Here is a 14,426-nt window from a genome sequence, read left to right as displayed (position 1 = left end):
TTTTGCCTTGAGAACTGTTTTAATTTGTCATAGTAAAGATTCAACAGGATGCTGGAAACATTCTTCAGAGATTTTGGTTTTATGTGTGAGGCAAATCTTCTGTTTTACCATATGCACAGGACCTAACACAGAACTCTGGGCCCTATACACCACATTTAATAATAATCTAGGATATGCACAGTTTGACAGTTTGAAATCTCCATCTTCAACCCTTGTTTCTCAGCAAATTCTGTTGTTTGCGTCACATTGTCACTATCAGCAACAAAATAAGTGTCCAAACTTATATGTGTTTATGAAACACTAAATTAGAGGTACCTTAGTTGAGAGCAACTAATAATAGTAATAAATTTTATGAAAATACACTTAAAAGTCAAAAAATCTGGGCCCCGGCCTTAAGTTTGATACCCTTGTTTTAAATGTTATCACAACACAAATGTTAGTGATGCCATATAGTAGCAGTAACATTTATAATCCAGAAATTCAATTTGCCCCTTTGGGCAGCTTTCAGATAAACAGAACCACAACAATAAAGATGTCACAGTTACAAACATCACAGATATTAACAAGATGGGCCTGAAACATCACCCAGAATCAAAGCACAGCTATGTGCAAATGACACTCTCGACGTTACACCTGGATTTATTCAACAATTACACTGCAAAGCATAAAAAACTTCTGGCACAAGAAGTTTGCAGAGGTGGAACCCCATACATTTGTCCTGATGGTAGGAAGTTATACTCACTATAAAAAAGGTGCGTCACTGAGGATGTCTCTCCACTTTTATACCTCTTAGGACTATAGAGTGAAAAATGCTAGACAATAAAGCAGAAATTAGAATTACTCTCCACCACTGAATAATAAAGACAAACCAGAATGTGTTAAAAGTCAAAAGCATATAAATCAAAAAGGGACAAATATGCACATTTTGGTACATTTATCCACTTTTGAAATATTATGCAGGGATCTGCTGCACTGTAATGCTGCCCCATGGTTTTTAATTAGAACTATTTGAAGTTTAATAAATGATACCTTGGCGATTAGAAGATATAACTGACTACCTACAACCTTTTCTTTTCTTTTAATTCATAAGAAGTGTCATTTTAGTATTTTAAAATGCTGTTTTATCAGCATGAAACGCAGTGGCTTCCTTAAAATACCTCACAGTTAAGAACTGGCGGTCCAACATACAGTAAAGCGTAGTGCTAAGCTTTTGGTTGAGACTGCACTCGATATAGATGAGAACACAAGCTCCCACTGCTTCACTTTTTGGCTGTTCCTGGAATTAAGGACCTTGAGTTTCCTGGAGTTAAGTTGTTTTTAACAACTGGTAATAGCCAAACCATTCTTAACCCATTAGTTATGGTCTGGTCACATCTGTTTTGAAAGAGCTGGCTTCCTTCAGCTTGTTTGTAAGTGATGAACGTTTGAGGAATCAAAGTTCATTCACCCAACTAATTTATTCAAGCAATTTAATTGTAGCACATATTTATTAGGGGCAAAAAATTGCAAGAAAAAGCTTTTCATTCTGGGTTTACACGCTCTCTTCTACTACTGGGGCTCTGTGTAGTCGGTACCACTTTTCCTCCCACATCTGGTGACTGTCGAGATTATTTTAGTACAGGAAACTCATTGTCATGCCAACAAACCAGGCTTGGAATATTTGAGCTTTGTGACATGACACGTTATCCTACTGAAAGGAGCCAGATGATGGGTACACTGTGGGTACGCAGAAAAGGATGGATATAGTCAAAAACAATATTGAGGTAGGCTCTGGCTTTAAACAAGGATTCATTGATACTAAAGTGGCCCGAAGTGTGGCAAGAAATATTACCCATACTATTACACCACCACACCAGCCTGAACCATCAACGGGTTGGATACAGGCTTGTTTACACTAGATTCTGAAAAATCAGTACTCATCAGATCAGACAGCATTTTTCCATGGTGAGCAAATTTTTGCCTCAGTTTCTTGTTCTTAGCCGACAGTAACAGCACAGGTGTGGTCTCTGTAAACCATCTGATTCAAATTTTAACCTGTTGTGCACTCAGTGATGTTCTTCTGTAAACTTTGTTTGACAACAAGGCATTTTCACCCAGAGCTGCAGGTCAGTGAATATTTTCTCTCTTTCAGACCATGACTGTATCCTCTTGAGATGGTTGCATGGGACAGTTCCAGTAGATCAGCAGTTTATGAAATATCCAGATTCACTTATAATCAACCATCTTTCCTCCTCATTCTGATGCTCAGTTTGAACTTCAGCAGGTCTTCGCGATTATGTCTACATGCCTAAATGTATTTAGTTACTGCATTGTGATTGGCTAGTCAGATATTTGCATTAATAAGCAGTTGAGCAGGTGAACGCAATAAACTGGCAGGTGAGTGCTGATAAAGAACACAAATACTCTTGGTTAAATCCCACAAACATTAAAAAAATGTTTGAGCTTAAGCTACATATGGCCTAAATATGGTGACATGGTTTGGTTTGAATAAAAATCAAATGAAATATGTCTTTCAAGGAAAAGAAGCATTAGGCATACAAACACACAAACACCAACAGCCTCATAAATGATTTATTATCAACCGGCACGAAACAGTGTTTATGTACAGGGTCATGAATGAACCTTCATATGTGATGTTTCTGAAAATCAGGTAGATTTTATTTCACTATCAAGCTAACATGTGTGGCATCCCAAACATATCATGTCCGCTAATCTCCATGTTACAAAAAAACAAAAAACCCCAGTTTAAAATATCTAGCCTGAAACAGTTTGCTGCATTATCGTGATTAGTTGGATTAATCTGTTAGGATATAATCTGGTCTACTGTGACTGCGCTGAATTTGTCTGTAATCCTCCGTCTTTTGATTTCTTGACCTTGCAGACAAATGTCTGAAAGACTGGGGAAAGCAAACTTCAGAGATGGACATAACTCTGAAAGCAGTGTCACAGTTTCTGAGCTAAAATCCAGTTGAAACTGGCTATGGTCATCGCACTGCAGTCTGTTACTGTCTGCACAGATACTACATACAAAATATAATCTTGTGCATTTGTACAACACACACATTAGCTGCAGATGTATCTTCATTACCCACTGTGACATTTGGCATTTGATTTTTTTTATGTACTTCTTTTGCTTCTAATCGGACGTGAACTGTAAATTTAGCACCCGTGTCACTTCAGCTCATGCCCCTTTTACATGATGTCAACAAAGCCTATTTAAATTCTAATTCTTCAAACTCAGATGTCTCACAGTATTCCCAGACCTTCAAAGTGAATAAAACAGAACAAAAACAAAACACCTTTTTGAACTAATGAATGCTTTGTGAAAATACGAGAGTTCTTAGCTATTCTTATATTTCTTGTGCAGCGTCCTTGGCTGATTGGAATTTAGCCCTCGTTTCTTTGGCTGACGGCGACACAGTTTCCTTCACAAGTCTCCAGCTAAAGATTTCCTCTGTCAGCTCAATGATATTCTGACCTTCATCATATAATCTCTGTTGTGTTTCTCTTTTTTCTCCACATTCCTCTTTTACACTGTATGTTTCCACAAACCTACAGACCCAATTAATACACACTCATACACATATCCATACACGCATATGTACGGCACACACATGTGCTATGCATATTGATTCATCATAAAACTGTCTCGATCAGGGCTCTCTTCATTTGTCATTCTGCATTTCCTTCCTCTCTTTCTTTGGCATCCTCTTTGTCTTTGTTGCGATGACCTTCTGTCAGACTGTCCAGGAGACCACGCTGATCCCTCTGTGCCTTGCTTTCTTCTTTTAGATCCAACATGAAAAGAAATTTCCAAAGTGTAAGTGTCCATACTTGGTATAGTTGCCAGCAAAAATCCAAAAATGGGAAAGCCTATCCTAGCTTACCCACCTGAGGCTTTCTGCTGCCTTTCCTCATCATGTTGCTCCTCTTCTTCCCCTGAAGAGGACTCTGTGTCTACAGACTTCATGTCAAGTGAGGACAAATGGGCCTGTGCCATCTTCTGGACAGCTGAAAATACAAATCAGTTATGATGAATGAAGTTACACTGCAAACATTTTACTAACAAAAATACCACATTTTCCAATCATCTGTCCATTGTCCTCTAGAGGACAAAGAATAGGTTGATAAAAGAGATTATTGTGTTTGGATTTGTATATCTAGAGTTGTAATGTTACACATCAACTGTGTGCAATGTGTGTGAAATCTAACACTTGCTCTTTACTAATTTTGGCTTTGATTGATTGACTTAACAAATGATATCCCCTTTGCTCTATTACCGCTATAACAGGATCCTTTGGTTATTTTGGTATGAAACTGGGTGAACAGAACCAGCCATGTGGACCTCATTCAGTTGAGCAGGGTGTGTGTTGTAATTCTACTAAGGGGAAGAGGCTGGGTTTTTGGTATTCCAGTGGTATATAGGGAGTCACAGAGTCATTTTGATGACTACCACTGTTTAGTTAATATTTCTGGATGAACTTCCAAAACTAAATCATCTATCAGTTGCCCTAACCTCCCATCTACAATAAGACCTGTACCATGTTTAAATGAAATACCCTCTCTGATTTTTATTGGGTTAGTTGATGAGGAAGAAGATCTGATGATGTTTTGTCTCCAGATGCAGATTCAGACTTTGAAGATCCATTATCCAGTAGTTCATTTGTCCTCCAGTTATTCACTAAGCAAGAGTTTAATGAATTAGTAAGAGATTCGGTTATGCCAAAGGACGCACTTGAGTTTTTTGTGTCTATGCTTTTTCTTTTAATAAGAATCATGAAAAGGATCCTAATCGATTCTTTGAAATGTTCTTTAGATAGAAATAGAATAGCCCTTTATTGCAAATGTATGAGAAAATAGAATAGCCCTTGTATGAGAAATTCTGGAAAATGTGCATTGGCAGCAGTGGGATTCGAACCCACGCCCCCGAAGAGACTGGAGCCTTAATCCAGCGCCTTAGACCGCTCGGCCACGCTACCATTGCTGGCAGACCACTGGGTGCAATGTGTTATAAGTACAATGCAGATGAGTGGAGGTTATTCATTGACAGCTCGAAACAGGACCTATAATGTGTCCTAGTGCATGCACGCCAAATGGCTATTATGTCTTGTTAAAAGAAACATATGAAAATTTATCTAATGATCAATATCCACAGGAAAGGACTATGTCATCTGCATATAGAGACAACAAGTTAATGCCAAGGTAAAGATAAATAATGTTCTATGAAGCAATGAGAATATAACAAACTCATGAAGCTTTTGAGCTATTCAAATAAAGTAAAAATCAATTTTAAAATTTTGTTACATTTTTTTAATGTGGATTTTCAATTTTAAAATATACATGCATGTCTTATGAAAGGAAAAATTTTTTGTTATATAAAATTATAAATGCTAAACATCACTCAAATAAAACGAGCAAAGTGATGAGTGGCAACTGTCATGACTGCAGGTGCCAAAGCCACAATTTCCACAAAATAGAAGACGCATAAAAACGTATGTTGTATAGATATTTATAACAACAGAGTTGGTTTTTTTGTGTGTATTTAAGTCTGTGTGACTCTGGTTGCATCTGATAGTGTGTGTGCATGTGCCAGCGAGTGGGTGAGACCGTGTTACAGCTGTGCAGCCATTCTATAATCCAGGATGATCCAGAACAGACTCACAGCTGCCACTGCTCCTAATCTTACATGACACACGCATGCACACACACACACTCTCATTGTGGTTTTTGGATATGTGCGTAGTCCAGACAGATAGAGACCACATGGTGGTTGCCACAGCAGAATTAGGTCTCCCAAATTCTTTCATTTGGTGTCATTTGTTATATAAACAAGAAAAACCAGTGTGTGGGTACAAGGGAAAAACACACACAAAATGATTCGAGTCAGGGTTCATTTACCTTTAAGAGATGGCGGCTGGTAGGTTGACATGTGAACCAGTTTGGCTTTCAAAGCTCCATTTTCCCCAAGAACCCACTGCTGAAATAAAAAATGCAAACCAGGGTTTACAGCTAAAAGTGTACGCAACACTTTTTTGTCTTATTGTTGCCTCAAACAAATGATACAATATAAGAAATCTAATAATCGCTCCTTTCCAGTTGCAAGGATTAGAGCAGAAAGGCAGTAATGCACAATGTGCAGGTTTGTCAGCAATAGTCAATGAAAAGATAAAACAAAACGTAAAAGCACTTTCATACTTGTAACAGGTAATTATGGAGTAAAGCATAAATAAAAACGTCATCACTTATTCACATATTTGTTGCATTATTAAGTGAAGATGCAGAATTAGTTGTCACTGTAATGTACATAATGTAAATAATCGAATTTGACATTTCCTATGAAAGCTTTTCTGCAGCTGTTTTAGAAACAGCTTGAAAATGTAGAAGCTGGTTTCAAAACAGAAAAAAAAATTTCATCATCAATAAGTCAAAATTTCAAGTTATTATTTCAATTTAATAACTTGGAAATTAAAGTTATTTTTTCAGTCTCTAATTCTTTCCTCAGACGTTTGAGTTAGGAAGTGAAATGTTTGAGATACCTATCTGGAAACTTTGACATAATAACCTGAAACTTTGACTTAAATAGCAAAATGTGGGCTTAATGATAACAAAAAAAACTAAAGAGACATTCACAATGCACATAGAAAGTCGAAACACCACCTTTCCAATTATTTCAGAGGCCACGATTGCATTGTACTGTGGTCTTTTGGAACTTATGACTACTGTATCGTTGAAATTTGATTCAAACCTTTTACTGCTGGATCTTTAACTTGTATAATTCACATGCATATCTACCTGATGTGGGCTGCTGTCTTCTTCTGGTGATGGTGGGTCCGTCAATCTGAACAGCGTGGCAGGTGTCGGCCTCCGACGACGAATCTGCAGAAAGAGAGATACAAGAGGTTTTTTTCTTTAGGGCTTCACTGCTTCAATAATCAGCATTCATTTATTCTAAACTGTGGTTTATGGCATGTATGCAGAGGACTTGTTCTTTGAAAGTTAGATGCATTAAAAAAATAAATGCATATCATTATGCAACAACATTCAAGAGACTGTCCAGCTTGTTTGTGAATGAGGATTACGTTTTATGATAGAAGGCAGAAGGATTATTTAAATTATAAATAAATCTAAATAAGGATTATTTAAATTTATTTCCTTTTCTGCTACAAGTTCCTATCGCTTGGATGAAATCACAGTTCTTTTGTAACATGTTTACAGTATGTCTCCATCATACAAGGCAGCCGGTACTTCTTCATCTCCTTGTCTTTTATGTGTGAAGCAGGGAGAGTCAAAGTAACCACAAAACACACAAAACATTAAATATACACCCAACTGCCAAATTGTTAGGCACACCTGTTCAACTGCTAGTTAATGCAAATATTTAATCAGCCAATCACATGACAGTGCATTTATGCATAAAAACATACGGAAATAAAGTTCAAGCCTTTCTTTACGTTTCTTGAAGAAAGATGATTTAAGTAACTAGAGTTAAGTTTAACTAGAGTTTACAGAGACTATGAAAAGAAAATATGCCTTGTTAATGTCAGAGGTCAGAGCGGAATAGTCAGACTGCTTTGAGCTGAAAGGAATGCAGCAGTAACTCAAATGAAAACTTGCTACAACCAAGGCAGCATTGAAGAGCAGAAGAAGAACTTTGGGCACCTTAGTACCAACTGAGTATTGTTCAAACGCCACCGCCTCTGTGTTGTTGCTGAGTGTGTCTGTCCCTTTATGACCACATGTATTTTCCAGCACCTTGTAGGGTCTATTCAACGAAAAATGAAGGCAGTTCTGAAGGTATAAGAGGGCCCAACTCAGTACTAGCAAGTGTCCGATGAGTGTTTATCTACAGCATATCCCGACCTGTCACATTCCTCTGATAGTTGGGCATTACAAAACTAAGCCTGTCAGTAATATGACTTGTAAATGAACTCTCTAACTTTTAATTTGGTTCAAAAAGATGCAATTTGAGGCCACGGGGCAAAATTTTGCTGTATTCGTCACCTCCTGTGACACGTGAATACATTGTATTAGAAATGCTCTTGTATTCTTGGACCTTCAGTTTATATTTTACTTTCCCATAACATTTCAAAGTGAAATAATGTACTTTTTCATGCACTATTTCTGGATAGTTTTCAGATTAAGATTTTAAAGCAGAGTTGTTAAGGTCATTTCCAGGTTTCAAAGATCCAAAAGCAAAATACATAACACCTGGGTAAATAAATTACTGATTGAAAATACCATATTTACAAATCTGCTCCACACTAAATAAAGTAGGCACAATTAAGAATTTATTTTATAGAAACAGCAAAAATCCAATAATATAACACTGTTAGGATCCTTATTGTGTCCTTTCATAGAATTTTTACTTGTAATTAGATTGATTACATTTTCTCACCATTATTTTTATAACTTGTTATTTATGGAAAACACACACTATACTCATCGCCGGCTCTATTTTGTGATGTGTGATGGTGATAACATTGTTATGAGATACAAGTGGCTGCCAAGCCAATCACAGCGAAGAGTGTAGGCATTGAAATGTGTGGGCAGCTTTCACTCTGGAGTAACTCTCACAGCTTCTGCTTCCCTTTGTGCACTGCATTCATCCATATTCATGAGTCACACACTAGAATTAAATATGCAGCCCCTTTTTTGGGGGGGGGGGGGGCATCCTATTAGAGGTTAAAGATGTGTTAACATGAAAATATGAGTGTGGCAATCCAATAAACACATAAAACATGTGCACACAGCACTCAGGAGGGGAAAAAAGGCATGTGGGGCCAAAGGACCAAACCACATTTGGAGCACCTGTCTGAAAGCCTCTTCAGACATAGTGGCCTATGTTTTGTTAACACTGTAGTCGGAAGGTCAAGCACCTGCAGGGAACATATTTTATTTTCATCAGATCCTTGTTGTGCATGTCTGAAATTCCTGTAAATACCACTGATTGCTCAGTGTGGCTGCAGTGGACGTTTGATTTCACTGGAAACAAATTAATGTTTCATAGTTCCTCCTCACATGCTGGGCTTATTGTGTTTGTTATTTTAGAATAATAAATAATTTTAACATTGTATTTTATAATATGGACCTTATTATTTAGGTGATATTCTATTCTTCAGGTTTTTAAAAACTGTATTACCCAAAGCGTTTTTTGAAAATGCATTTTATTGGTCCAATAATGTCTTAAACCAGTGAGGTCCAAGTTATCATGTTATCATTGATGATAAGAAGTAACCTTAACCCTAAAAAATGCAAAGTTTGTTTTTGACATCAGCTGTTGGTTTTATGATATTTATCTTTTATCCCCTGATTGCTTTTTGAGACTTCTGAGGCGACTTTTCAGGGGACAAAGTCCCTCTGACATGTTCTGATAGCATAGGGTTAAGGCTGAGGATTAGGATACTGATAGAGGGACAATAAAGATAGCAACGCACAAAACTGAGTGAGGGGTCTGACAAAAATTTGGAAAACAAAAAGCAGAAGGAGAGTTCTTTAAAGAAGTTTGGGCTTGTTTAAAACATAACAGAAACCTCTCTAAATGAATTATGTCTAACATTTCCTTTAAATAGCTAACTCTTTACTCTGTACTTATCAATATCCAGAAAAGGTCAACTTATTGATCATATTTTTCAATCCACTTAGAAATGTAATGTGTTTTAAATGTTACTGGAACTCGTTGATCGATGCTTTGGGGTTATAAGAAGCCTTTTTCTGTTGCAGCTACCATCAAAACACAGACACGTCTAGAAAGGCAAATTTAAGCAGCAGCATGGGTTCTAAGTTTAGTGGTCATGTAGTAAATCATTAATCCCACACCCCATTTTTTTGTAGGTCAGATGACCTTTAGTTGCATAACATTCAACTCCAATGCGTCATACTGGATGTTTAAATGAACAATGACAACACTGAGTGGGGGGTAGTGACCTAAAAAGCCTTTTACGCAAAAATAACTTCTGTGCTTAATGATTAAATGCATGCACTAAAAGTATAAAACTGTGTACACAAAACACTTTTCAGGGAATAATCCTTTGCAGAACTTGATTTGACCACAACACGACTCATGACTTCGGACTTTTGACCTGTTTTTTTTGTGTAGCGTTGGCCTGGATAGTGGAGAACAGGAGCTGAACCCACACAAATTAAAGAAAACACAATTAATGCACTTGAAAATAGAAACTTCCCATTGGAAGACTGGAACTGTCTTGTTTATTTTATTCTCCTGCTACCACCTCCCTTTGTCAGCTACAGTCACTTCATCTAGGTCTGAAGATTTACCAATATTAAGACCAATATTAAGCCATCAGCCCACTCTGTAAATAGCATTAATGATTAACAGGGGTGCGTATGCTGGGTTTGTAAGAATAAGACCCTATTAGACTTTAGAGCTTTTTATTTGTGCTCTTGGCAGGAGCTGCCCTCGCCCTTGATTCATTCCTCAGTCATCCACAGCTAATCTCTTTCTTTTTAATCAGTCGTCTCCTTGGCTGATGATTTTCCTCCTTTTGAGTGTCTTGTTCGGCTTCTGTCAGCTATCTTTGTCTCTTTTCTTCTGCCGTTTTTCCCTTTCCAGCTCAATGTGTTCCGTTTATTCCTGCCTTTATTTTGATTTATTCTAGATGTTTCAGTCGCTATCGACGGGCGGCATTTCTCAAGGACCACAAAAGGACAAGAAACTCTTGATGAGACCTCACAAGACAGTAAGAGAAGGTGGCTATCAAAAGTGAAAACAACCTTCTTGGAACCTAAAACCTCAGTAAACCAAAATCTCAAGGACAGAAAAGAAAAAATACACTTCAGCACTGCTCCTGCAGCTCTCCACTTGTTTTTTGAAGCAAATTCCACCACTGGACGGAAACAGAAGTATTACAAGACAGATCGTATTAACTAGTCATGCTGTTGCACTCACACATGCATACAGTAGAGGCTCAAGACTGTTTGGTGGCAGCTCATCTACTTGTCATAGTAGAAAGATTTAGGTAAGCAAGCTGATATTGTCCATAACATGAATTAGCATGTTGTGTGTGCTCTGATGTGCTCTGTTGGCACACTGGAAGAGCTGTTAATGATGCCAAAATATCATGTGACTTTGTGCATGTGTAGCTCAGGTGTAACTTATAATCAAAATGCTTTTAAAATCAAAGTAAGCACAATTTATTTTTAAGCATTAAAAAAAATCAGCTCTGACTGCCTATTATGCTCTTGCAATTTTGGATTTAAAGTTATTACTCTCTCCTCTTTCACTCATGGGACCTTAAAAAAAAACTGTCAAAATAACTGCCTGAGTCATTACTAGGATCGCTGCCAGGGTACAAGACTTCCTTACAGAGGAAATTTGCTGAATATAAGTCATTGCTGAGGTCTGGCCTCACAGCATTTGAATCTCCTCTTTTTCTACTTGTTGTTGTGTCACTTTTACTGTATGTATGAATTTGAAATCACTTCCTTTTATGTGTGTGTACACTGATGCCGAAGACGGTCATTTCTAGTTTAGCTTTTTAAAAAGTGATCAAGAAATTCAGCCGATGAGGTGCTATCAAGGTCTTTCGAGCTAGGAACCCATTCCCAGAAGGACTTGCTACATGTTGGGTTAAGTTATCGATGAGAGTTGTGGTTTTAAGCATTCCTACAAGTCTCATTCCACATGATATGACCACAGGGCATTTTTGGTCAGTTAGAAAGAAGAAATTCGAAGATTATGATACAGTTTTCCAAAACTATAGATCACAAAGCTCTTTTTGCAGGTGAATATTTATCTCCTCAGACTGTTTCCTTGTATCTCTGTGTGTGCAGGACTTCCTTAGTTTGATCTCGTCCCTCTTATTTTCATCAACAGATGCCTGAGGATTATTATTTTGTGCACACTGTTCCAGCAGACTTATGGTCACTTTGGTGACGTGATGGCTTCAGAAACACAGAAAATGAAGCCCTGTAACCTTACTCCTACTTTGAAGGAAATGTGCTTCTTCAGGGTCCTCCTGATATATAATGTCTCTGGCTTCTTGCAGTCTTATTTAATCAGTGGAGGAAGATTGCCATAATCTTACTAAGATCTGAGCTGATAAAACTGCCAGAGCATCTTATAGACAAAACGAGTGAAGAAGTGAACAAGTCTATCAGGTAGAGTATAGCAACTGATTAGCATCAGACTGTATTTAAATTAAAATATCACTCAGAATTGTGCCATCATTGTGCATGGGCTTGCTTAGAAAAGCAAATAAATGATCCCTTCTGTACTGGACAGGGTATGAATCAAGCAAACAGAAAACCCAGAGACCAAGAGTGGGCTGTAAACAGCAGATGCAGCAGAAAATATCTGCCCAGAACTTATTGATTTATTAGGCTGAAACAAGCTTTCCAAACAGATGCCATTTGAAATTTTTCAAATCTCCTACTTGGAAAAAAAAGAACATTTCTTACTCTGCACCTGGTCTCCAGTGAAACTTCCCTTAAGGGAGCGACTGAAGAAATGAACATCTCCTGCACAAGGAATGGATAAGCCTGTCATTTGCTGCTTTTTGTGTCCAAATATTACCTCATTGGCAACTTTGTGACCTTTATGGGCTCTTGTCTTTAACACCACCAATAACATATGAACATCTCTGCTCATACTGTACAGCATAATACCTTCCCTCTTCACCCTGCTCTGCACTGTTTGCATTGACCAGCGCTCGCTTTGGGATGATTCAGCATAAGCAACAGATAACGGATCTGACTTTACATAATATGCTCACCACCTCCACGAGCGTATGAGTAATACCTTCTACATTTTGCTTCTTGTGTGTGGTAAAGGATTTATTACTCTGGCGCAACTAATTTTTAATGCCACAAATGGTCCTTTATCCCTCACCTCCTCCTCCTCCTCCTCTTCCTCCTCCATTCGGATAGAAGGGCAAAGAAATCTCATCAACTTTAAGGACTCCAAAAAAAATCTGTAGCTGCAGAGCTCTGCTTAATTCCAGCACTGTCCATACCCTGCTGCCCACAGAGTAACATACAAACATCAAAACACAGTTTTGCAAAGTCTTGCTAGAGCAGTCTGTCAGCCTCCGTGTTAAGCACTGATGCCCCTGTAGAATCATTAATGATGGAACTGCAGGCGAGCACGTCTTAGATATTTACTTTTAAAATGTACAGATGCAGTTACCCAGCCTGAGCTTAACAATCCTTCCACACACTCACTCATCTCCACAACCACTGTCATCATCCGTGTAGGCTACAGCCACACTCCCTCAGATCTCACCATCTCCACCTGTCGCGGGTCCAGCTGGGTGGGCACGGAGGAAGGCACGGAAAATTGGATCTTCCTCCTCGCATCCGCGTCTGCCTCTCGGTCCATCACCTCCGTCTCTGCGGGGAACAGCAGCAGCAGCAGCAGCAGCAGCAACGAGTCCCGCCTGTCACCTCCGCAGCCGAGCGCACAAACCTAAAGTCCAGACGAGGTCAGCTTCAGTGGAACCGCCTGTGGAAAAACTGCAGTAAAGTGCTTATACTTGACAAAAGTCAGTGAGTAAACAGCGGCATCTCTCTCTGTCCCGGCGATCCTCTGGTCTCTGGAGTTCCGTTTAACAGCAGCGATCAGCTCCTCTTCCCCGCCTCCCCGCCAGTCTCCCCTCCCCTTCCTCTCACACTTTGTCCGCTGACCTTAATGCGTGAGGAGGAAAGAAGAGCAGTGAAGGTTTTGTTGCCTTTACTGGAGCCGGAAACTTTGCGCATTTGCATTTTAAAGTTGCCCGATAAAGAAATCTACCCGAATGAAGGGGAAATTGAAAAAAAAAAAGCGAGGAAGTTGCACAACTTCAAAGAATTTCACAAACTGATAAACAACTAAAGTCAGCATCGAGTCATAGTGAACTAAAAGAAACGAATTTTAAGATATTAAGAAGATGCCACTCACTGCTATCTTAGCAAAAATGTGCCGAATCCTGGTTGGGAAGAAATAGATTTTTTAATTTTAATTAATTAACGAAGTAATTAATTTTAGGTAGGCACTTAAGGTCGTATTTTATTGCACTGACGTTGAGTGCAAATTTGCGTGCTCACTTTGAGGACGATCAACAAACTGGAAATATAAATAAATAAAGATCTAATCGCTTCCCCCTTCCAGAGGCAAAAGTATTAACCTCTGCTTTCGCCGGTGCCCACCTTGGCTTTACCATATGCACAGCGAATATCTGCGAGGCACTCAGTTGCCATGACAACAGCTTTTCTTCTTAGAGAGCTGGCAGTGCAGGAAGTGTGTTGGAGTGTGTGCTTCGGCATAAGTTCGAGGAGAGGCAGGGCAAGAGAGGACAAATGCATTTGTCAGCGCGCAACACAATCAGCGGCCAAGCTGTCACGAACTGTCATTTATTTGTACGTGGGATCCCCCCGAGCATGTAGGCTGTTTCAGGCGGAAGTGTCCTATTTTTCATGTGTCATGCAATTCG

At 38.7% G+C, this 14,426-nt stretch overlaps 1 protein-coding gene and 1 non-coding gene across 4 annotated transcripts; both read right to left on the bottom strand.

Annotated features, from left to right (window-relative positions):
• Positions 1-2,557: 2,557 nt before the first annotated feature.
• Positions 2,558-13,607, bottom strand: LOC102304433 (protein phosphatase 1 regulatory subunit 1B). 3 transcript variants are annotated; one of them, XM_005919665.3, is made up of 5 exons: positions 13,241-13,607; positions 6,793-6,876; positions 5,899-5,977; positions 3,892-4,011; positions 2,558-3,785 (listed from the first exon to the last, which is right to left on the bottom strand). In XM_005919665.3, the coding sequence occupies exons 1-5, from the start codon at positions 13,334-13,336 to the stop codon at positions 3,673-3,675; spliced, it is 492 nt and encodes a 163-aa protein (XP_005919727.1). In that variant the 5' UTR covers positions 13,337-13,607; the 3' UTR covers positions 2,558-3,672. The 3 variants fall into 3 exon arrangements, with proteins under 3 accessions (XP_005919727.1, XP_005919728.1, XP_042075640.1); XM_005919666.3 differs by having other exon boundaries at positions 2,558-3,782; XM_042219706.1 differs by having other exon boundaries at positions 5,899-5,974.
• trnal-aag lies at positions 4,898-4,979 on the bottom strand. The gene has a single exon. It is a non-coding gene; the product is annotated as a tRNA-Leu (tRNA).
• Positions 13,608-14,426: the final 819 nt, after the last annotated feature.

The sequence above is a fragment of the Haplochromis burtoni genome, unplaced genomic scaffold, assembly GCF_018398535.1.
Source record: "Haplochromis burtoni strain Fernald_Lab_line unplaced genomic scaffold, NCSU_Asbu1 Contig_37, whole genome shotgun sequence".
Classification (NCBI taxonomy): domain Eukaryota; kingdom Metazoa; phylum Chordata; class Actinopteri; order Cichliformes; family Cichlidae; genus Haplochromis; species Haplochromis burtoni.
The sequence above is the reverse complement of the archived record's forward strand: the minus strand, read 5'-3'. Positions and strand labels throughout refer to the sequence as shown.